Here is a 25,423-nt window from a genome sequence, read left to right on the forward strand (position 1 = left end):
TAAGCGCTATACAAGTAGAGAAAGAAAAAAAATCAAAGGGTATATCCATGAAATATTGACAGTGTTTTTTTTTCATTTTAAAATTTTGAGCCTCTTTTAAATTTTGAAATTTTGAAGGAAATATTTTCTAAATTTGTTTTAATGAAAATATAATACAGTAAAACAAAAAAATTATGCTGCCTTTGTTTTCTATCATTTTAGTTTCAAATTACTCTTACTATTCCTTTATCTATCTCATATTATTTATCATCTCTTACTCTCTAATTATTTTAAAATTATTTATAAAAAGTAGAAAAAGAAAAACATATCCAAACACTCTCTTTAACTTCTTGTTTACAAATGTAATTACTTTTTCATGCCATAAGTTCTTTGATTCATTAGAAGGTAGTTATTAGTTAAACAAGTTTGATATTTTATTAAGATTGAGGCATGTGACTCTATTTTATTTTGTAAATGTGTAATATAATGATATTTTTTTATTTTTTTATTTTTTGATCAGCAGTGTAATATAATTTATATCATGATATGTATAATGATATAGTATATCATTTATTAAACAATAATAATTAGTAAATAGTATTTTAATTATATGGGGTGAAAGATGCTGTCCTTAGATACTTCTTCACACCTTTAAATTTATAATAAATTAAAATTATACCTATTCAGACTTTTTTTTTCCAAAATATAATTATATCCTTTGATTTGTTTATCATTTTCTCTTACAAAAGCTTGTTATTTAGAAGGCTGAGTGAATATTTTAAAACTGAAGAAAATGCTTTAGAAGTGTAAAAATAGAAGATAATGTTTAAAAATAAATGAGAAATTGTGTAGAATTTTTTAAAAAAAAACACAAAAATCTCAATATAATTTGGAAAAACCTGAAAAGGTATTGGTGTAAATTACTTTTAATTTACCATTTATCACGGAACTCATTCATCCTAAATTTTATTTATACATCTTTATAGTACAATAAAAATATAGATAAAGATAAAATGTGAGGAAAAAATTAAAATTAAAACAATTAATATGAAAAAAAATAATGAAAAGAATAATACTATATAAAGATACACATGTTATTTTCCTGTCACTGTGTCGCAACACTTCAATTAGCTTGTGCATATTTAGGTAATATAATATTTAAGAAATTAACCTTTTAGTACATTCGAAATTAACATGTTTGATCACAAAAGAGAAGAATTAGGAGGTAATGAAGTTATCAAAACCAATATATATGTATTTCGGACGATAACACCATGTTCTTTAATACACTTTTTCTAATAAAATAAAAGTATCATTTATTAAAATAATCTTGCATTCACAATAAATTATTTTATATACTGAAAAATAAAACATTAATGTGAATTATTTGAATAAAAAAATAATATTTCATTTAAGTCTAATTTAATTTTTTATTGACTAAAATTATAGCATTTTTTTTATATAAAACTCATTCTAGATAGACATGATATTGCATAAAAAATAACATTAATAAAATAAAAAATTAAAATCATAAAAAATTGTATTTTTTCTAATAAACTTTAAAATTTTGAAAAATAATTAGTGTATCGGTTAATATCAAACGAGTTAGTCACTCGATTTCGGTGATCGACTATCAAAACATACTTAAAATACTTAATAAATGAGAACAACTACAATTACAAATATGAATCACATTCATTTTTCGTCTAATCTGAACTCTTAAAAAATTCACATTCATTAATTGACTTTGTGTAAGACAGTGAAATTACCCAAAAACCGCTTTTCACTCACAATAGGTGCTATACCATTTCCCAAAGGAAGAAAAAATAAGCATTGTTTATGGGTAATTAGGGTTTAAAGTTTATAGAAACATTGAAGTTTTGAATTAATGGTGGACTCTTGCATGCATCGAAGAAGCAACAGGAATGTAGCAGCAATAGGTCCCAATTATGTGGCCATATTGAAAGCAAGAACAGATTCTCCAAATTCTACGGATGTTATTTAAGGTTCAAGAGACGGTTGTAGTATACTCATGATGTCTTTTTTTACATCTTGTTCCTTTTTTATTCAGATTCACCTCCAAAATATCTATCGTTTAAACACAATACGTAATTGACACTTTCAGAAACTCTGTCATTTCTGGTTTTCTTTATTTGCACAAAAGTGGAGATGTGGCCACAGGTGCTTGCTTTGTCACAATGAATTATCACCCAAGATATTGATATGTTTTTTTAATCTATAATAAATAAATAAAATAAAATGAGACATTTTAGAAGGATTTTTAACCCTTATATATAGAAAGGGTTACGACACTAATCTACTGACTTCATTCATTTGATTTTACAAATCATCAAATCTCAATATTCAAAATGGTTATTAAAATTAAAAAATCACTTGTTAAATTAATTTGTAATCGAAATGGCAAGAAAATAGGTGGTGAAAAAATCTTAATTACACACCACTTAACAATCTCTTTTTCTATCGGTAGTATTATAATCGAAAAAATCAACCATATTTTCATTACTTCAATTTAAGGACACATTTTAATAACTTTCTTATTATAAAAATTACAGTTTAAATTAAAGATAAAAATTAATTTTGCGTTATAATACAAGAACAAAACACATATTTAACTCTTATTATTGTTATTACAATTAATATTATTACTATATTAATAATAATCAAAACAATAATTATAACAAATAATAATAAAATAAATAATCATAATAATAAAATAATTATAATTTGATCGCTAAATCAATCATTAGTTGGTTAAATCAATGTAAATTAATAACAAAAACTAAATTTAATCTGTAAAAGAATTAGTGACTCAAATCAAATTGATATAATGATATATTTGTATTTAATAACTAATTTGATTTGGATCACTTATTATACATTAACGTTAAAAATTAAATTAATTATTAGTTTACACTAAATTATATCAAAATTAAATTAATTACTATTTCAATCATAATTTATTAATAATTTATTACTAATTTATTTCATTCGCTAAAATTAATTATTTAATAATTTTTTTAAATGAGTGTTTGTTGGTATGTGAAGAACTATAAATTAATTTTTTTAATTTCTTATCACTTAACCATTGTTTCATATTTAGATGTGTTAATTTTCGTGTCAAATGTTATTCACAATTTTTCTTTTATTCATGATTTTTTATTACAAATATCATGACAAATGCAAATTTCAAAATAATAATTTTTTCAAACAATTGAAATATAATTGTTGTTGAAATGAAGAAAAAAATAATTATGGAGAACTTGAATATCCAGAACGTGTCTCTATTAAATGTTATAAATATTTATGTTGTATTAATAAATAATGAAAAAATCATTAATAAAAAAACAATCTAATACATTGATAATATTTTTTTAAAATTACTAAATTGAGTATTTTTATTTATATGTGTATTATATTACAATTTTCTTATATTGAAAAGAGAAAGTATTTAGAAACGAATTTATATGGAAAAGCAAAATAGTTAGCTTGTATTATGCAATTAATAATTGGAGGGCCCACTGTTACTGCCAATAAACCTAACAAATAAAGTTATTATCATTATCCTACCCATAATTAGGCACATATTTTAATTATTTAAGGGTTAATTAGATTATTCAATAAATTGATTCCATGAATTAGCTGAGTTTTATTTTTGGATGAATAATTTTTACTTGAATAACACAAAAAAATATTTTATCATCATCCAACCCATTTTAATTATCTATGCCATGTTTAATTTATAATTTAATATATGTTTTGTCTAAAACAATTTATAAGTTATTTATTTATTAATGAAAATACGTAGAAAAATATATTTTAGTTTAGATTTTTTTTTAATATTGCAATATGGATGTGAATAATGGTTGAATTGATGTTGAAGAGGAATATTGAATTTTAGAGGAAGGGGACTCACAATACCTACCATAAAGGAAGAGAAATTTGAACCACGAAAAAAAGATTTAGAATCTGTACCTATCCAACACACAAATTTTGTAAGATTCTATGTACACTGTTTTATGATAGGATCCAACACAAACTCTAGTAGTAATTTATGCTTTTCATAAAACTTTTAAATTTAATTTAGCACTCTTTTTTTTTTTTTCAAATCTTACTCACATATCTTAACTTTTAATTATTTTACATGTAATTAGATATCATGTTGAGTTGGGAATCCCATATCGAGTAGAGATCCGAACATTATATTGTATATAAATGAATGCAAATTTCACCTTATAGGTCGGTTTGATAATGTTAAGTTAGACTTAAAATTCATTTCTTAATATGGTTAGACGTCTCAGACGAGCTTATCCGAAGTGCTTCTCCAATGGGCTTCTTGATGAGAATCAATTAAATGAGGTTTTTATTAATGAAGGAAGAGGCCATTCACCATCACACTTGAAGTTTTTCCTTATAGTCTTCTCAAAATTAAAAGAAGACATAAAATAAAGAGAGGCCCAAAGCCCAAGCCCAAGTTTTAAATAATAGAGAATATTGTTTGAAGGTGCTTAGAGGGAAACATAAGAAACCTCTTTTGTAAAAGCATCTTTAGGTCCTTAGTTTAGGAGTCTTAGGAGGGTGTGAGCTTAGTAGAGTGGTGTAGACATAATAGGGAGGTGCCAAAATAAGAGAGGAAGTCACACCTTCCTCGTGACTATAGTTGGCGCCACTTTCTTTTGTATTTGGGGGGGATTTTGAATTTGTTTAGCTTACATTTCAGCACCTCTAGGCTATAAATTAAGGTGCTGCCCTTGTATATTTGAGATTTGAATTTTGATTAAAGAAACTATACTCAATTTTTGAGAAAATTGGAGAGTTTTGTGTCTTCCTCACTTAGTCTTTTCAAGTGGTTCTTGCACGAGTTGACAATCGATTTTATAAGGTATATAGTCTCAAAGCATTATAACTATCTTGTTAAGTCCAATCTTAAGATGGTATCAAAACATTACTGATATCATATTGTTATTAGATCATTCATAAATATCTATCATACACATTTCGATATGAGGGGTATTGAAAATCTCTTACCAACTAAAAATAAATTTAGTTCATAATATATAAGTGAATGCAAACTTCATTTTATAAGTGAAATTTATAAGATTGAATTAGACTTCAAATACATCTTTTAATATACAATATTGAATATTTAGTTAATTTCAATCCTCTCTTATTTGTAGTCTTTTAGTTTTTTTTTTTCTCATAATTACTAAACTTTTCTATGAGAATCATTCTTCACAAGGAAATGATTTTGAAAACTTGAATAAACAAAAATACCTAATATTTGGTTCTTTTACAAAGTTGTCTTTTTTTACTAATCTCATACATTGAGTGTAAAGGTTTTGAGCTTTCAGAGAAATTCCCATACAAAAATCTCTTAAATAGACCATAGTACTTGAGAGATTAATAGTTAATTTTTACAAAAATAATTCCCTAATTCGTCCAATAAAGGTTCACACAGCATAATTTTTCTTGGTTAGAAAAAATTGGAAAAAGTTTATTAATTCAAATGGGGATCTCAGATGAAGTAAAATTAGTTAAATTCATAATATATATAACTAAATACAAATTTAATTTTATAAAATTAAAGTTAAAATATACTTTTTAAAAATAAAAAATCAAAATCAAATGTCTGTAGCTCTGAGTGATGTTCTCATATTAATACATGAAGAACCAAGCAGGTAGAGATGTAGCCAAATGAAGGAGATTGGGTTTGTTTTGTTCACTCAAATTAAAATTCTGTTTAGAAAAAAGACAAGGTTATATATATATATATATATATATATATATATATATATATATATATATATATATACGCGGCGACAGGGAGTTATGTTGGATTGCTCCTTAGAAAATGATTGTAGACGATAAGGAAAATTTGTTAAGGAAGATTTATAAGGAATCCACAACCACAATTGATGGATCAATTCAAAAGAAGAACAAAATGGTGGACCACTAACCCATCTTCAAAGGTTCTCCTCTTACCAAACTTTTTTTATTTTATTTTTAATACAAATCATATCAAGCCTAATCAATTCATAGTTTATGTAGTATCTGATTTGAAAAAAAAAAACACACGCAGAAACAACACACATAATCACAAATCAACTGCAGAAAAGAAAATAAACAACATACAATTTAACATGGTTCGATCGCCAACTGCAATCTACATTCACGCGGACAACTATTAGGTTTTCATTTTATCTTCACATCAATTACAAGTACAATGATCTCTTTAAATAAAGTTTAAATAGATATTATAAAATGGACACAATGATTAAGTCTACTCACTAACACATGATGTCTAGTCAATCCAACCCAATTGGTTCTAACTTCATACCCAACAATATCATAAGTCGACACGGCGTATAAACTGTCGTTTACCGATATATGTGATTAAATGTATCAATGTTAGTACAAATTATGAAATTCTAGAAAATCGACCTTTTTAAAGATGACCACATTTATTATTGAATTAGGTCAGTAATAAGATTAAATACAAAGAACATATGGTGAAGATTTTAATATATATATATATAAGAAGAGACACATATTCTTGACTGAATATTTTAAGTTTGAGATCGTCAATACTTTTGTCTGAAATAATTTCTTGGTCTAATGACATTAAGAAGATGACGAAACTAGTTATAAGTTTTGATTTTTGTTTCGAAAATTACACCCATTAATTTCATCATGGTTTTGTTATATAATTTCTGTGGGAAGTTAATTTATATTAACTTCATATAAAATTCATACAGATAAAATATAAATACTAACAAAACTATATTATTTTTTTTGTGAGAAGTTGTTTTATGACAGTGAAAAACATTTTTTAAATCTAATAAATATTTTATTGGTAAAAGTATTTAATAAAATTTGATCATTATACTATGTGATCTTATTCATTAGTATAATATTGGTTATTTAAATTTCCACTGTACATACAAATTAAACCCATACTAGCGAACTGGTTAGGGTATTTGAGTGGTTCTCTAGGGTTATTCATTGGACATAAAAGCTTTGAGAAAAGTGGAAAGTGGAGAAGTTTATTCTTGGAATATGCCTTATGCTTCTTCAAATAATTAGGATATAGTGTAGGTTTTATTATTTTTATCTCTATAAGTAAAAATTCATTTTCATGGTCATCATTTTTTTTATAGAAACTATAAGTAATCTTGTCCACATGTCTCTTCTCATTTTCTAATTTTTTTTACTATTCTAAATATTAATTAAATAATTTTTTATAAAAAATAAAAACTAAAAAAATATGATATCAAGCATTTGATGTAGATATAATATACATTTTCTTTTGTCTAATATTTTTTTTTAAAATTATAAATATATAAATAAATATCAAATAACAATTGCATAAAAATTAAATAATTATAAAAATAGTAAAAATGCCAATATATAATACAATTACATAGAAATTAAATAATTATAAAAATAGAAAAAATGTCAAATATATGATATATAAATAAGTTAAAAAACTAACAAAAATTAACATAAATATTTTAAATTATCTAATAAATAAGAGAACAATGATGAATATTGAAATAAGTATAAAAATAAAAATATATATTTACATACTCATCAATTCTCATAATCAATTTAAAATATGAATATTAATCATACTATATGCAATCAATGTCGAACTTTCACATTAAAATTGAAATAGGTTGGGAAAGTACAAAAAAAAAAAGAGTATCCATTTATCATTCCTATATGCTCTGCATTTCTACTTCATCATTTTCCCAATAACAATGATTAATTCAGTTTTGTTTTACCTCAAACCAATGCAACTAACTCATCTCAATATCATTGTTATTATTATTTAATGAACAGCATATGACATTGATCTTGTTTGAATATTTTTTGATAAATATTTATAAAAAAAAGTTGAATTGATTACGAAGAAGAAAATGGTATAATTATTGATATGGAGCATTAATTATTGAGTGTGGTACATTCATATGTTGTGCATTAAAGTTTTTTTTTTTATAAAGATACCTTATATATGGAGCAATTTAATCATCTGATTGGAACTTGTGTTATAAAAATATTATGCCTTACTATGAATTGTTTTTTGCTTTTTTGCTGTACAACTATAGCGTTGACCCCCAAATAAGTGTTTCTTTTAATGTGTGGCTTTTCTTTTTTCTAACCTTATATAGGTATTATTACAATATAAAGATTTATAACTATGTTATGTGAATTTCTCCCTTTAGCTATACCTTTTCTTTGCATTTATATATATATATATATATATATATATTTTTTTTTTTTAATTTTAATAATATTTTTATAAGTACGATGTTGTGATGTCTTCTTCATTTTTAAGTAGTGGTGGATGATTGTTTGTAATGATTGATGGTAGCATGTAGTGACTAGTTTTGTGACATTTTTACTGGTGACGGTTTTTTTTACTTATTTTTTTACAATTTATAAGAAAATGATAAAAAATAGTAAGAAGAAAAGATGTTTCTTATTATCTTATGTGTATATTACATCAGTCATGTATAGAAAATATATAGGGAGTTTCTATACAATTTAATTAGGTAGGATACTAATTATGAGATTCTATAATTATTAAATTAATTGCATATAATTGGGTACAATATCGTCAAATATTGCATACAATAATTGCATATAATTTTATAATTATTATTTCCTTAATACAATTTTCTTGAAAGTCAAAATTCCAGAAGAAAAAAACTAACAAGACATAAAACTAAATAAATAAATAAAATCGCACTGAAAAACCTTAAATACAATGAATCTTTTCGTCAACATTCACCACACACTCAAATGATAAATTGTTCTCGTGGTTGGAGAGAATAATGAAGATGTTGTGAGATAGGTATGAGATGTGGGGTGCACCTGAAATTATTTAAAAAAACGAGATTATGTTTCATTAATATTATTTAAATTTTTAAAAAAAGTTAAAATCGATTTTTCACAACTAATATGAAGGTGTAGAAGAAGATATGGAGGTGGAACGAGAATTTGCAATATTATTTTATAAAATAAATAATGAAATATATTTTTTATTATTTTTCAACATAACTGGGAATTTGCAAATCAGGTAAAATCAAATAATTTTAGTTTTGGGTTTGGGCTTGGGCTTGGCCCATACTTGAACTCCAGAAATGTTCTCCAGCCCAATGGAGGCACATACTGTTTCTTTATCTCTTTGTTCTGTGAAAATTGACGTGCAGAGACGCTAGCAGATAAACCTAACACACGAACCTCGCAAATTCCCTCAACACTGGAGTCGCTAACCAGGACTCGCTGGAAATTGATTCTAGGACTCAGGTTAGTTTGCAAATTTCTCCCTCCCAATTTCTCATTCCAACAAGCTACTGCATAATCTCATTCAAAACAACTTTCACACTGTGATTCGGATTCTTGGATTGTTGCAGGCAGTGATGTGATTATGATGTTGTGTTTGTTTCTTCATTTTTAATTTGTCATTTATTATCCGATTCGGTAGTCATTTTTTCAACTGTTAATCTTCAATTTAATTTTAGTTTTAATTTGATTTCTCATGGTTCTTCTTCGATCAGTTGACCAACCATGATACAAAATGGTTGCATTGTATCCCAAGGGTGTGCCCCTGTGAATTCCAGGTCACGCAACCATGTCCTACCAACTTGTTCTATCATTCGTTGTGCTTCTCGAATGTCTGCTAATGTTGCCGCCTCCAAAATCCGGAGCTTTTCGCGACATAATTTAGAATGTAAATCCTCGTTTCCAAGAGGTACGTGCCATGCTTTAGTAATCATTATGTTTTTGAATTGTTGAGCTTATGTGTGATTTGTGAGAATATTATTTGATTCGCCTTCTCTGCAAATGATAAAACATTTAAACGTATGAGCTTAATATCTGTGCATGGATAGTATAGAAGGTTAAGAATCCGTGCACGGTTTACTCTAGAAGTATACTGTGGTCTGTAGGAAAAGGTTTTCACTGGTGCATTATGATTAAATGTGGTCCTTTTAGATAACAGGTGATTGGGGGTGTGAGTATAATGTTTGGAAATTTGTTACCCAGAAATCATATTTGAGATATTTTCAAGGTAGTTATAGTGAAAGTTAAGAATCTTATCTTGCATGGTAGTTTGAGATTAAATGACAATGCAAAATCTATGTAATGCCAATGCAGAATCTGTGTAGTGTCAATGCAGAGACTATATAAGTTTATAATATGTTTGGTAGAAAACATGGCCTCAATGGCCTTGGTGGATCACTATCATTATTAAATGTTGTACTTTTAAATAACACCTGATTAGGGGTACGAATACAATGTTTGGAAATTTGTTAGTCAGGTTTCACTTTCTCTTTGGAATAGGCTTCCTTGATAATTTTATTTTTCTAACTGAATTGTTCATAAAATATCTGTGGTAGGAATGACATTTTCAAATGTGTTTGCTGCACCAAGCCTACGTTTGAGTGAGGGTCAAAATCTTCTCTTTCGCTCTTTCCCTGCATTACCCCAGTTGCGCAAGTCTAACATGGTTCCTAGAGCATCATCAAAGGATGTCCCAACTAGCTTCCGTTACCCTCCAATGACGAAAAAACCGCAATGGTGGTGGAGATCATTAGCATGCCTACCTTACCTCATGCCTCTCCATGAGACATGGATGTATGCTGAGACAGCATATAATCTTCACCCATTTTTGGAATGCTTTGAATTCTACACGTACCCTTTTCTTATGGCAATTGGGAGCCTGCCTAGCTGGTTTCTCATGGCATACTTTTTTGTTGCGTATCTTGGAATTGTGAGGAGAAAAGAATGGCCTCATTTCTTCAGATTTCATGTTGTGATGGGAATGTTGTTGGAGATTGCCCTGCAGGTTATAGGAACTGTGAGCCGCTGGATGCCGCTATCACTCTACTGGGGTAAATTTGGAATGCATTTCTGGACTGCAGTATCATTTGGTTATCTCTTTACTGTTTTGGAGAGCATAAGGTGTGCTCTTGTTGGTATGTATGCTGACATTCCTTTCATCTGTGACGCAGCATATATCCAAATTCCATATGATTAACAAGAAATACGTGTAAAGAAGTTTACCCTTCTGTTATATCACCTTTGTTGTATCAGAGTTTTTCTTGAACAGCATTGAAGAACAAATAGTCTGTTAGTGATTGTTTATGTGAAAAAAAATATGTATGAGATTTCCCCTGCATGCATTTTACTTATTTGGATTGACTTTATGTGTAGTCTCAGGGTTCAATCCCTCTCTTTTCCTCTCCCCTTCGTGGAAATCAATCTCTCCAGACAGGTATACATGGAAGCATGGTAATGAAAAAGTTAAACATTGAGACTGTTGCTTTTTTAGAAATTACATGTGCAATTTATGAATCCAGTCATTGTATCTCAGTTATCTTCATGATTTTGAAGTATAGATTACAGATAATCTTGTTTCTTAAAGGTGCAATTAGAAGGTTGATTTTTAGTACTCATTATAAAAAAAATATGTTGGGAGAAAGACTAGATTTCCAAATGAATTTTAATACTTTTAGGGATTTATTTTTAACTTCTATTCAAGGGATATCTTGGGTTTTCTCATAAAAGGAATTGTATTTGGTTTTGAATTTTAGGCAGAGATTTATTGAAATTTAAATTATGTAATAAAACAATTGTAATATCTGTTAAAATAAATCAATTGCTAAAATAGAGTTCAATATCAAAATAATTAGTCTGTGACTTTAACCGAGTGATACCCAATTGTTCATTTAAAAAAGTTTACAATTCAAACAAGACAAAGAAAATAGAGACTAAATTCATTAGTAGGAATTTGGAATTGGGTGATTTACACTTGAAATATCTTTCGATGGAAATTTTTAGAGATTGTATATTTTTTAAATATTTTATGTTGAAAATTCATTAATTCAACTTTAATCAAGAAGAAATAAAGTCAACTTGATTAACATTGAAATATTATTAACTTGCTTGAAATTGATATGCATTGACTCTATCGCTACTATGACATCGTTGACTCAATTGAGATAAAAAGGTCATTGACTCAACATAATTTTTAAAATGAGGTTTATGAACATTTTTTTAGCCTGAAATTGATCATGGTGTTTTTTCATTCCTGTTTTATCCATTAATAGATAATGTTATTTTGGGTTTTCTTGATTAGCATCAACGTTGTTTTTAAATCAAGGTTATTTATTGACCATAAAATACGATTAACAAGTGTCAATTAAAAAAAAATCAATTAATATTTTTAAATTATAAAGTATTACATAATATTAAAATAAAATTATGTATTGGAAGTAATTAAAATCTTTTATACAAAAATGAAATTTAACAAATTTGGATTGTTTTATTTAAATAAAATATATAAAAAATAAAATTCAAATTGAGAGTGTCTGAATGTCTTGAAAATTACTAAATTGACTCTCCAAATACATACTAGGGAGTTTGAGCTCAACGGAAATTATTGTTCTCTTGTTTAAGGGAGTGAGGCTTTTGTTAAATTCATAATGAATGAAAATAGAATTATTAGTATTTTGCATTTTGGTATAATTCTTCCATCATTTGAGAGATGAAAATAGAATTATTAGTAATTTGTATTTTGGTATTCTCATAATTATTATTAAAGTGATTTTTAAATCTAATACAATTCACTTATAAGGTGATTTCACTTATATATTATAAAATGTTTTTATCTCTAAATATATGTGAGATTTCCAACACAGTGAAACTCTCAATTCGTGTGTGAAATTACATAGTAGATGGTTTAAGGTGATCTTATTAGCCTAACTAACCTTTTTTAGTATAAACTTTAAATAATTATGATATCATATTAACAAAAACTAACTCAATTTTATAAAACTATAATGTTTATTGTGGTATGTTATTATCTCTAGTTGATGTGAAATTTTTAATAATTTTTTTATAAAATATCTTTATTTATTATGACTCGATTTTATCAAGAGTATTTATGTTACGTGATACACATTTTTTTTTATATTACTAATTATGTAATCATATAAATTAAAATGTTTGATTTTCTCTCTTACTGACTTAGAATAACACTCTTTTTTACTAAACAACCTAAAATATCAACACTGCAATGCAACAAATTAAAAAGAATAAATTACAAGGACTAAAATATCACAGGGACTGATTTGCAAAAAAATTCCCATAACTTCATTGCAGAAATAAACAAAGTGACTCCTCTGCACGTTTGATCCACGCCACTCATTTCATCATCTCCGTTTCGTTCAGAATCCTAGCAGATACCTACACCCTACAAGGACACAGAACGACGACGTATTGGTACACGACACTACTCCCAGTGGCATTCTCGTAAATCCATGCCTTAACTGCAAAACACCGTTCCGTTCCCCTTTGTTCCCCATCGATCATCATATTTGCACTCTTTAACTCTGCACTGCGTAGCAAACCTCGAATCGTTACGCTCTCTCTCTATCTCTTTCTACCTTCGAGCTCGATCTATTGGTTTCTTCGAATTTGCCTTGATCTCCGACGAGTTCTCGCGATACGAACTTGCTAGTTCCTGCAATCTTCGGAAATGGTGAGCTTCCTCTCTTATCCCTTGCGAACGAACGCTTCACTGTTCTCAACAATCCTAGATCTGGAGCGGACTCGCTTCGATTTGATGTTTTCTTGTTACGCTCTCTCCTATTTGAATTTCAATTGCTTCTGTATCCCTCACTTCAAACGCGAGCCTCTTGATTTAGTTCTCGCGATTTTTGTTACTGCGGGATCTATTGTGGAATTGTGCATTGACTCCTTTTTGTCTGTGTCTTTGTTTTTTTGCTTGCTTTTGCAGCCTCTCCGACTCGAAATTAAGGTACTCTTCTTTTTATCTTTTGTATTGAGGTTTATTCTCCGAGGAATGTTTGATAAGTTGGTGGTGAAGTTTTCTGTGAGTGTATAATTTTCCGGCTGCTTAAACTTGTGTGTTTTCGTAATATTTGAACAGCGAAAGCTTGCGCAAAGATCAGAGAGAGTGAAGTCTGTGGATCTACATCCTACAGAACCATGGTAATGCCATGTCCTTGGTTCTGTTGTATCGATTTTATTGTGGAATTATTTTAGGATATGTAGCTAAATTGGTAACCAGCATTATAATTTGTTACTCATCACGAATTACTGGATTCGATTCCATCATTTGGTATTTCTCAATCATGACCTCTACAGGGAATTAGGGATAGTTTGTGAGCATTTGTTATTAATGGCTGTGTCTTGTTTTGTGGGAATAGTGTTACTTTATTCATTTACTGTGGAAATTAGGTAAATAGTGCATACTTGGATGTTTCACTGAATTGTGTGATGTTGCTATAATTAATACAGGATTCTAGCAAGTTTATACTCTGGAACTGTCTGTATCTGGAACTACCAATCTCAGGTTTGTCGATTTTTATATTTGGTTGTTATATTTTAGTAAATTTATTTAGAAATGTAATGTTGAATTTGTTCATGTTGCACTGCACCTGAGTCAGACACGCCATCTTTTGCATGGTGCCTGTACATAGTGAGGTGCTGATCCACAAATAAAGGGCTTCTTTATTATGTTTTTCTCAAAATTCAAAGCAGTAACATAATTTAATTCTTTTGTTAAAAAACTAGTTTACGATTATGTACTACTTGACAGCAATCTTCAAAAAAATGTTGGTGTTCCACTAAAATATTAGGATTATCTTAAGCTACCATGCATGGGGGCCGCTTGGAACAGTTTTGAGCTTCTATTGTTTTTAGCTTATTATCATTACCTTTTTTGGTGAAGCTTCTTAAATTAAGTTTTTCATAGTTTGTTTCAAATAGTTTTATGGTCTAATAATTTATGACAATTTTTGTGCGATACGAGCTTATTGAAAAGTGCTTAATTAAGGTGGTTTACCCAAACACAACATAGAAAAATTAAACTTTTAGCATTTTAGCTTTAAAATCCCAACCAGGTTGAGTTGATTCCACTTTAGCTTATTGTTTCCCTATCTGCGCCAGGACATAGACATCCTTTGTTACAAGAAAAAAATAAAGACATGAATATGTTTTCATTGAACCAATTGTTTGTTTGTGGAAAAATGATGAATACTCATTCAAAATGCCGATGAAATGTAAGTAGCTACTCCCATTTTACAGAAATTGATAGTCCAGATATCCCATATATGGGAAGACTATTTTAGGTGGAGTTCCTTCCTTTGGATATTCTTGATGTCCTTTAACTCTTGTTAGTTAGTTGAGCTGTCTGATTATATGAGTGCTCACCATTGTCTATGGGCTTTTTGCCCCTCCTCTTTACCCAAATTTTTTTTTCATCAATGTTTTTGAAGAATTATAGTTTTTTTTTGTGTGAAATACTGCGGGAAAACCCAAAAGAAGAAATATGCTCTTGTACTTAGTTTTGTACATTCTATATGTTGTATTTTGTTTGATTTCTACTAATATTGCATGAGATGATATAATCACTTCATGGCCTCTCTGCAATCCTTTGTAATTTCAGAAGACTGAACATTCTATATGCACCTATTTATAGATATATAGGTTGGTATTGAAAGACAGCCTCTAACACCTGTTCGTATATTTGGAACTTTTGCCAGACTATTCAAATGGATATTCCTCATTAATTTCTTTGGAGATTTTTGTATACAATTAGCTTAATTTTTTATTATTTTATTTCAGACCATGGCCAAGTCTTTTGAGGTTACTGAGTTACCAGGTGTGTGAATGTTTTTAGTCTGTTTCATTGTTTGTATATCTTTCTCTTGATTCATTTAATTTCATTCTCTTTGTATATTTTGTGGGTCTCTCATATACGACTTGATTTTGCAGTTAGGTCAGCCAAGTTTATTGCACGAAGGCAGTGGGTTGTGGCAGGGGCAGATGATATGTTTATTCGTGTATATAATTACAACACAATGGATAAATTAAAAGTATTTGAGGCACATACAGATTACATTAGGTGTGTGGCTGTTCATCCTACCCTTCCTTATGTGTTGTCATCATCTGATGATATGCTCATCAAGCTTTGGGATTGGGAAAAGGGCTGGGTCTGTACCCAGATATTTGAGGGACATTCTCATTATGTCATGCAAGTGACATTTAACCCTAAAGACACAAACACCTTTGCTAGTGCATCTCTTGATCGCACCATAAAGGTATACGTGTGTTCTTCTTGCTAGTTGTTTGGGGCATCTTTTGTTTATTTCCACACACCTGTGGTAAATGTTAAAAGTAATGCATTAATACTGCTATCTTCACTTGCAGATTTGGAATCTTGGCTCCCCTGACCCCAATTTTACATTAGATGCCCATCAAAAAGGAGTGAATTGTGTTGATTACTTTACTGGTGGTGACAAACCTTATCTGATTACTGGTTCTGATGATCACACTGCCAAGGTTTGTTTTCTATTTTCTGTTTTATCTTTATCGTCTTCTGTTTAATTTGATTGCCAATATGTATACATGGATAGGAATTATCATGCCAATAAAACCTTTTTAACAGGTATGGGATTATCAAACCAAAAGTTGTGTCCAGACTCTAGAAGGTCACACACACAATGTATCTGCTGTATGCTTTCATCCTGAACTACCTATAATCATTACTGGATCTGAGGATGGCACAGTGCGCATTTGGCATTCAACAACTTATAGGTAATTTTATCTTGTTCACAGATTACTGAGCTGAGAGGTTGTTATTTAATTTGGTGCATTCTTCTTGCCCTTTTCTTGTCAATGTCACTCTAGCATAGGAACTTGAAATAATTAAATTTTTTTATCACAGAGAATGCATTACGACTTATTTTTCAGAAATTATGATATTTTTTTCATTTGTTGCTTCGCCCATTTTTTTGATGACTTGTGTGCCTAAATTTGATGTTCAGTTGAGAATTTAGATACTGCTGAAATTTAGACAGGAAGACTGGATAGTGATGCTTAATTCTTATATATATATATGTGTGTGTGTGTGTGTGTGTAACCTTGCTTCACGTTACACTGTTAGAAGATTTTATACCAAAATTAGTTTGAAGTATATTTGAGATTATGGATAGATTCCAGTCATTTTTTAAAGTTTAATGGTGGTATTATCTGCTTGCAGGCTCGAGAACACATTGAACTATGGCCTTGAACGAGTTTGGGCTGTTGGATACCTGAGGGGTTCACGTCGGTGAGTTGTTTTTGGATTAAATTATGAAAGTAATTACCGATTCTCACATCTGCTGCAGGCCCTCGAATCATGTTGAGTGGAAGTGTGGGACAATAGTATCTATTCTCACCTCAATAATGAAATACTTATTAGCAAACTCTTTTTTCTCCTTGTGTTTCATGTGATCTTGTATGCTTTAACCTCTTCCTGAATGCAGAACATTTTTTACTCTTTTCTTCCCATGATCATTCTTCATGTCATGACCTAAATTAAAAAAAATCCCTTTCTTTGAAGGGTTGTGATAGGCTATGATGAAGGTACTATTATGGTCAAACTTGGTCGAGAAGAACCTGTAGCCAGCATGGATAACAGTGGAAAAATAATTTGGGCTAAGCATAATGAAATTCAAACTGTCAATATAAGGAGTGTAGGAGCAGATGTGGAGGTATGGGCTCTTTTTAATCCTTTTTATCCATATTATATGTGAGAAAAAAGTTGAAACTTGCTTCAGTGACACAAGTACTATGTATTTTAGATTGCTGATGGAGAAAGGTTACCGTTGGCTGTTAAGGAGTTGGGCACCTGTGATCTCTATCCACAAGTGAGTGAGCATCCCTTTTCTTTGATATTAAGTCACATTCTTTTGCATTAGTTTCTACTTTATCATTTATGCTCATGCAACTCTTGAAGGATACAAGAAGCAGGCATATTCATTATTTAGCAATTCAGACATTTTGGTATATCAATTCTGGTTCTGACCTTTTTATTGTGGTGATTCATGCCTTTTTTGTTACATTTTTTTAGTTCTGATTGATTTTTTTTGCCTTTGTATTGTATTATATGCATAAAGCTTGCCATTGTTTGATAGGATTAAATTGGCCATCATCTTCGTGGTTCTTTTGCTCACCATTCTGTTTATGTAATCTGTGTACGGATGAGTATTTATTTAAATAAATATAGGTTTTATTGTGTGATGTTAGATATTCAAATTCAGATGTTAATGACTAGAACTAGTTGGTATCTCTGACTATTCTTTTGTTGTATTCAATCCCTTTTCAATGAAGTGAACTTCAAAATAATAGTCTGCCCTTGGGTTTAATTATCCGCACTAATTTATTTTTTCATGCATGTTGATTGGTGTCTGACCCTTGGTTTACTTTTATACTCAGAGTCTAAGGCACAATCCAAATGGGAGGTTTGTTGTTGTTTGTGGAGATGGGGAATACATTATATACACTGCTTTGGCATGGAGAAATAGATCGTTTGGTTCTGCCCTGGAGTTTGCTTGGTCTTCAGATGGGGAGTATGCTGTAAGAGAAAGTACATCGAAGGTCAAAATTTTCAGCAAAAATTTCCAGGTTGTGCTTCACTTTCAGTTACTCTTTTTTTTTTCTTTGTCTGAAGAAGAACGCCAAAGTGACAACCAACAAATTCTAAATAATTTGTTAAAAGGATAGGCAAACTGGTTCCTGTCAATGATTTACTGTTATAAAAGGGACCATGTAATAAAGCTATGGTATGGTATCAGTTAGTTTTCCTTGAGCATCTGACTAACATTTGGGAAAAGTGCTTCCAATGCTGCTAGTAATAAGAGATTATTGATTTTTATTTGTGTTGCCTGACTTGGTTCTCACAAAAAATCTCTCGTCATTTGGGATGTCTTCCAAATGAAATTAGTTGTCTCAGGAAGTTTTAATTGGGAACGAAATTTGTATATTTCAGGAAAGGAAGAGTATCCGACCAACTTTTTCAGCCGAACGAATATTCGGTGGCACTGTATTGGCAATGTGCTCAAATGATTTCATCTGCTTTTATGATTGGGCTGAATGCAGGTTGATTCGCCGTATTGATGTTAATGTTAAAGTAAGTGCTTCCATGAGGTGGCATCAGCTTTCTGCTTTTATTTCTTTTTTTCTATTTCTTGTTAATTTTGTTAAATTTTCTTGTGTCAGAACCTCTACTGGGCTGACAGTGGTGATCTTGTGACAATTGCTAGTGATACATCATTCTACATCCTGAAGTACAATGTGAGGATTCTAAATACTTGATCCTTTTTATTACGATGGTTGACTTTCTATGAGAAGGCATTGTTTTCCCCCTATGTTTTGGTTAACTGAATATCTAATGGCACTTTACTGGTGAAGTATAGTAACATTTTAACTTCCATTGTTGCAGCGTGATGTTGTTGCATCATATTTAGATAGTGGAAGCCCTGCAGATGAGCAAGGTGTTGAAGATGCCTTTGAGCTCCTGCATGAAACGAATGAACGCGTCAGGACAGGGATCTGGGTTGGGGATTGCTTTATCTACAACAATTCTTCTTGGAGGCTTAACTATTGTGTTGGTGGTGAGGTATTATCTCTTTTCCCTTTTAGATTAAAAAAAATTCTTATCTATTTTTTGACTTGCTGTAATATTTTTTTCTTTGTCTTGATGAATTTCTTTTATTGTATGTATATTTATTTAATGATAAGGATGATACAATTCCTGTTGATGCATTACAATATGAATTTAGGTAACTACAATGTTTCATTTGGACCGTCCTATGTACTTGTTGGGATATCTTGCCAGCCAAAGTAGGGTCTATTTGATAGACAAGGAGTTCAAGTAAGTGAATCAATGGTTTGCATCATTCAACACCACTCAATGCGATAATGCTGATTTTTTCTTCTTTCCTCTATTTTACTCAGTGTTATAGGATACACACTACTTTTAAGTTTGATTGAGTACAAGACACTTGTCATGCGTGGTGACTTTGAAAGAGCCAATGAAATTCTACCATCAATTCCAAAAGATCATCATAACAGGTAGTAGTTAGTTTTGGTTACTTTTTTATGGAATGACTTTTACTTTCATTATTTAGAAATTATGTTTGGTATGTTTTGCCAAGAGGCTTTTTTTTGTATGGCACTGTGTTATAAAATTTGGAAATTTACTTACCAAAAACAATAATAACTCGATGCCAATAATTATCCTGCAGTACATGCCCTTTTTTGTTTTTTTCAACTAAAGTTCTGGTCTGATTCCATGTGTAAAAATGCCAACCAGCTTATAAATGGGAGTGGATAATTTGTGGTTGAGTGGAGAATTTGATACTCATGTTCAAGTTTTGTTGCTTATTATGAATGATGATACTTTACTTCTTGGCTTCTTTGATGTCATTCTGGACTCACTGTAGTCTTCTTGCTTCTTCATTATTTATCATTGTTTGGATTCTTTAAGAAACTAATATATAATTATAGCCTATAGGAATATATAATGCATTTTTTTGCTGGTGTCGTTGATTTAGAATAATTTTCTATGTGTATGATGTTAACTTGGAGTACAGTTTCAACTTTTATGTTTAGATGTAACATACATCCTAATTGCAATTGTTTGATTTGTTTCTTACACTAGTGTGGCTCGTTTCCTGGAATCACGAGGGATGATTGAGGATGCTCTTGAAGTAGCCACTGACCCTGACTACAGGTTTGATCTAGCCATTCAGCTTGGAAGATTAGAGGTTGCTAAGGTAAGTGCACAAGTTCATATTTTCCTGCAAGGTTATATTATTTGACTTCTGAAAATTGATATCTTGGGTTTTTGAGTTTTTGCATTTCTCATGTGCATGAGTCTGACTTTTGAGGTTATATTGAGAGTAATGTTCATTATTCTTTTGCAGGGTATTGCCACTGAAGTGCAGAGTGAGTCTAAATGGAAGCAATTGGGAGAATTAGCTATGTCTACTGGAAAGGTGTTTTTTTCTATCAAATGAGTTTTTATGATTTCTTTAACGTTTGGCTTAATTACATTCCCAAATATAGTGCTCAATAAGACCGTGCTTAAGAGGATTCAGTGGCTTTGATTAGTGCCAAACAATGAAGCCCAAATTCTCCAGAATTAACAGCTTGTTATAGTATGTTATTTTACATTACACCAATACATGTAGAGTCTCATACTATGTGCTTAGATGGATATGCAGGGAGAGTGCACCATTTTCATAAAGAAAAATATTGACTAATGTGTTTGAGACACTGATGATTCATTAATATTTTTCAATGCAAGTGGTCGTGTTTCAATTTGACCCCAAATTTTCTGCTACTGCTTGATACACAGCACTATCTCAGCAAAAGGTGAAAGTGCTAGGTTTACTATGTTTCTCACATTTCAGGTCTCATATATTATGCATCAATGCTCTTGCTTGTCACTTTGGCTTGCGGGTATAGTCTTGCTTGACTTCTTCTGTTCTTTGTCTGACAATGTTGGGAATCTTGCACATCCTCTTTACTGGGATTAAAGTCTCATCTTCACTAACAATTGGAAACAAATCACACATGGCTCTGTTTTTGCTTATCCTCCTCACCCTAATTTAAGAGTCATCTTCCTCTGTTGCATTTTATAACAAAGACGAATCAACCAAGCTTTTACCGTCCCCTTGAGGGAAAATTCAGCAAACACTTATTCAAAGTAATGAAACTATTCATATGTTGTTGAATAGAAATCAGAAATGCCAATGTTCTATAAGTTTTCATCATCTAATTGTTTTTAGATATGATGTTTCAGTGATGGAAAATATTACAATGGGATAAAAGAAGGAATTAATCAAATTTTAAGGCATCCTAGGATCCCAAATAATAATGTGCACTCTTCCATTGTTTCATTAAAATTTCCACAAAATAGCGCATCATTAATTTATAATCAATCCAAAACTAATCCATTATGAACACTCCATTCCATCTCCTTCAGAACTTCCGATTGTAGCAGAGGTCAGTCAAGATGCTGATTCTGATGCATGATTAGGAAGTTGAATATTTATTTTATTCTTGTTCTAATTGATAATGATTATGGACACACTTGATGTTGATTGGTATTGGGTATCTTTCTTGTTCTTATGCAGCTCACGGTATTATTTGTTCTTGCAGTTAGAAATGGCTGAAGAGTGTTTAAAATATGCAATGGATTTGAGTGGGTTATTGCTGCTATATTCTTCTTTAGGGGATGCTGAAGGAATATCACAACTTGCAACTCTTGCTAAAGAGCAAGGGAAAAATAATGTTGCATTCCTTTGCTTATTCACGTTGGGTAAACTTGAGGACAGCCTTCAATTGTTGGTGGAAAGGTAATACTCTATGGTTGTGATTTCTTGTTTATGATATTACTGTACCGAGAGAAAAAGTGTGAAGTTAGACTGCAGTTTGATGTAGCTGTGTTATACTTTTGGCAGCAATCGGATTCCAGAGGCTGCTTTAATGGCTCGATCCTATCTCCCAAGCAAGGTCCCAGAGATAGTGGCAATTTGGAGAAAAGATCTCAGTAAGGTAATTTGTTATGTATGTATTAGATTTAGTTATAATTGAACAGTCTGACATTTATCCTGTTCTCGTGATATTATGTAAGAACTTCTGTTCACATTCCATTTCCCTGCCTGGGATTCTTATCATGTGGATTGAAATACAAATTCTTATATTTATCGGTTAATGTGCACAGGTTAATTCAAAAGCCGCCGAATCATTGGCTGATCCTGAGGAGTATCCTAATTTGTTTGAGGATTGGCAAGTTGCACTTGCTGTTGAATCTAAAGCTGCAGAAACAAGGTCAGTGGGGAAATGCATACTTTTTTACAAGTATCTTGCAACTTTAGTCATTTATGTATTACTCTGTATGGTGTGTTAAACCTCTTTCACAGATGTTTTGTACTAATTTGTTCTTTCATTGTAGAGGCGTGTACCCTCCTGCATCAGAGTATGTGAACCAGGCTGATAAATCACATATCACCCTTGTTGAAGCTTTCAGAAACATGCAGGTAGAAGAAGGGGATCAGCCTCTTGAGAATGGGGACTCTATCCACGAGGTAAATTAAATATTATAGCTAACACCGTACAGAAGTTATGAAAATTTTCTCCTAAAGTAGAAATGATAGCCTATAACCCCAATTGGATTGTCAAGTGGTGTTAGTGTGTTTACGTTATTTTTATGTTCTTTTGTCCCAGTTGACTGAACTCAATGGGGAAGAGCACTATCCAGATGAACACGAGGAACAAAATGGAGAGGAAGGAAGCCAAGAGGAGGCAGTTGTAGTGGATGCCGATTCTACTGATGGTGCAATCCTCATCAACGGTAATGAGGCGGACGAAGAGTAAGGTAGGGTCAGTATCGAAGCATTGGGTTGGAGCCGCGCGAAAATTGAGGCTTTGTCTCAGGTGATTGCTTCTCAAGTGCCATTTCTAACTCCCATTTCTAACTCCTCATTACTATCACCTGAGTACCTGCAATTCTAGTTTTGTTCTTTTTAATGTATCATACGCTTTATTACAACTAGGCTGTATATTTTGGGAAATAGAGAGGAAATTATAAAATTATGTCCATTTTCAGTAGGCGGTGACCAAATCTCAGAACTCATCACCAATTTTTCCATAATTTTGTACGGCAATTTGGCTTGGGATTTTGTAACATTTTGTTGCTTGAGCAATCGTGGTATAATTCATGCTAAACGTTTTTGTTGTGTAAGATGAGGTCAAGATAACAACGAATGCTGGGTTATATTTTATTTTCTATTCTTAAACTTTTCAAAGAAACTACAGGACTGTTTTATAACATGCCAGAGGTCTACCTTCAAATCACGCCAAACTTATGCTACGTAATTTTCTCTACTAATGCGTTGGACACAATTATGAATATATCTTTCAAATGTCTATTTTCTATTCTAATTTTGTATTAGATTGTTCACCTTCACCTTAATGTCTTTACCTTTTTGACAATTTTTGCGCGTGACTAAAGTATCTAGATCACGGGTGTAGTTGATCTTTAGATTGGATAACTTTAAAGGTAATATTGGTAATTAATTAATTTGTAAAATTTGGCTTTTATATGTAAAACTAGAAAGAACTTCATAGTTGAGATAAAGAGAAATGACCAACACGCTAAATTTTAACCGTTTCAACAAACAACTTAAACAAATGGCATGACAGGATTATCTTCCATCGTCAGATTTAGCGGGTGTTTGGATTTAATAATGAACAGTTTATAAAGATATATAAAGAAAAAAGGTGTAAATCGATGTATTGAAAATGCATAAAACATAAAAATCGAAATAAAACTGTAGCATTAAACTTTCATAATTATAAGAGGAGGATTTACGAGGAAAGTTTGTATAATTATATTATTAATATATTATACTATATTATAATAAAATAAAGAATAAATTTTTATATCTTATACATAATTTATTTTAGTATATTTTTGCTTTAAAATATTTTTTTTTGTTTGTTAATGTTTTATAATAATTTTTTATTTTAATTTAAAATATATATTAATTTAAATTTACACTTTTATACATTATTGTTTACAGTAAATTATTTTAAAAAATTGCTTTATAAATATACTAGTATACAATTAAATTTATTTTATTATCTTAATCAAATTGAATATAATTTTTTCACTTATTTTCTTTGGAAATAATCTCACTTTTAATTCTGTTTTCTTTTTCTTTTTTCACTTTTCAACCTCACCCCAACCCCAAAAGAATGCAAATCAAACAGATAATTTTTAATCTTAAACCCATAAATCAAAGAAATAACATCCGCAATTCAACATACAACATGCAATCAATGACATCACTTTTCATCTACAAATACTAATTTAATTATATATATATATATGTATATATATTAGGACAAATAAACTCAAATATGCTAATTTAAAAATAAAAATATATAAACAGAGAAGTTAAAAAAATCAGAATAAAGAAAATGAGGACCAAAGTTACTTGCTGCTTTCCATACTACTTCTGTAATATCATATAAGTAAAAATTCAACTAAAACAAATGTAATATCAAAATCGTATTTTCAAGTTAATGATTAAGAGGATTTTATTTACACACATACTTAAAATGTATTCGTCCAACAACTTCAAATTAATTTGTCAATACCTATTTGAATAAATCACCTATTTTATTTTTATCTTTGCTTAATTTTTTTAACAATGTGTCATTTATTATTGATTGTCCAGTAACTATACTTTGACACGTTTAATTGTTCATACATATGATCATGAATCTTAAGACCATACTTAAAGGATCTAATTATTTTTTCTACATAAAGACCAAAATATTACATGGAAATATAATTAAAATTTAACTGAATCAACTTGAAATCATTAGAAAGAAAATTCGAATATTTTAGTTACAAGTCAAAATAAAATCCGATCAACAAAATTATTATGTAGGAATAATCATATTCTAATCTAATGTTTTTTAAATTTTCAATTAAAATCTGTGATCATAAGATTTGAATGAATATTAAACCATACAGAAAACTGAAAGA

At 30.1% G+C, this 25,423-nt stretch overlaps 2 protein-coding genes across 3 annotated transcripts; both read left to right on the forward strand.

The window, feature by feature from the left end:
- The first annotated feature begins 9,168 nt into the window (after positions 1-9,168).
- Positions 9,169-11,216, forward strand: LOC137818534 (protein TIC 20, chloroplastic-like). 2 transcript variants are annotated; one of them, XM_068622020.1, is made up of 4 exons: positions 9,196-9,309; positions 9,417-9,483; positions 9,561-9,754; positions 10,401-11,216. In XM_068622020.1, the coding sequence occupies exons 3-4, from the start codon at positions 9,571-9,573 to the stop codon at positions 11,039-11,041; spliced, it is 825 nt and encodes a 274-aa protein (XP_068478121.1). In that variant the 5' UTR covers positions 9,196-9,309; positions 9,417-9,483; positions 9,561-9,570; the 3' UTR covers positions 11,042-11,216. The 2 variants fall into 2 exon arrangements, with proteins under 2 accessions (XP_068478120.1, XP_068478121.1); XM_068622019.1 differs by lacking the exon at positions 9,417-9,483 and having other exon boundaries at positions 9,169-9,309.
- A 1,964-nt stretch (positions 11,217-13,180) lies between these two features.
- LOC137818326 (coatomer subunit beta'-2-like) lies at positions 13,181-23,608 on the forward strand. Its single transcript, XM_068621675.1, has 24 exons — positions 13,181-13,546; positions 13,805-13,825; positions 13,958-14,019; positions 14,329-14,383; positions 15,658-15,694; positions 15,808-16,133; positions 16,243-16,374; positions 16,481-16,629; positions 17,075-17,143; positions 17,417-17,567; positions 17,658-17,723; positions 18,292-18,480; positions 18,845-18,985; positions 19,075-19,149; positions 19,298-19,474; positions 19,638-19,729; positions 19,813-19,929; positions 20,519-20,633; positions 20,784-20,855; positions 22,024-22,220; positions 22,326-22,419; positions 22,589-22,695; positions 22,820-22,952; positions 23,092-23,608. The coding sequence occupies exons 1-24, from the start codon at positions 13,544-13,546 to the stop codon at positions 23,239-23,241; spliced, it is 2,730 nt and encodes a 909-aa protein (XP_068477776.1). The 5' UTR covers positions 13,181-13,543; the 3' UTR covers positions 23,242-23,608.
- Positions 23,609-25,423: the final 1,815 nt, after the last annotated feature.

The sequence above is a fragment of the Phaseolus vulgaris genome, chromosome 10 (assembly GCF_000499845.2).
Source record: "Phaseolus vulgaris cultivar G19833 chromosome 10, P. vulgaris v2.0, whole genome shotgun sequence".
Lineage (NCBI taxonomy): Eukaryota > Viridiplantae > Streptophyta > Magnoliopsida > Fabales > Fabaceae > Phaseolus > Phaseolus vulgaris.

Coding starts and splice junctions, on each gene's coding strand:
- LOC137818326 (XM_068621675.1), top strand. Junction 19,475..19,637: donor ACTATTGTGTTGGTGGTGAG/GTATTATCTCTT, acceptor ATATGAATTTAG/GTAACTACAATGTTTCATTT. Junction 19,730..19,812: donor TTGATAGACAAGGAGTTCAA/GTAAGTGAATCA, acceptor TATTTTACTCAG/TGTTATAGGATACACACTAC.
- LOC137818534 (XM_068622019.1), top strand. CDS start 9,571: ATGATACAAAATGGTTGCATTGTATCCCAAGGGTGTGCCCCTGTGAAT. Junction 9,755..10,400: donor TAAATCCTCGTTTCCAAGAG/GTACGTGCCATG, acceptor TATCTGTGGTAG/GAATGACATTTTCAAATGTG.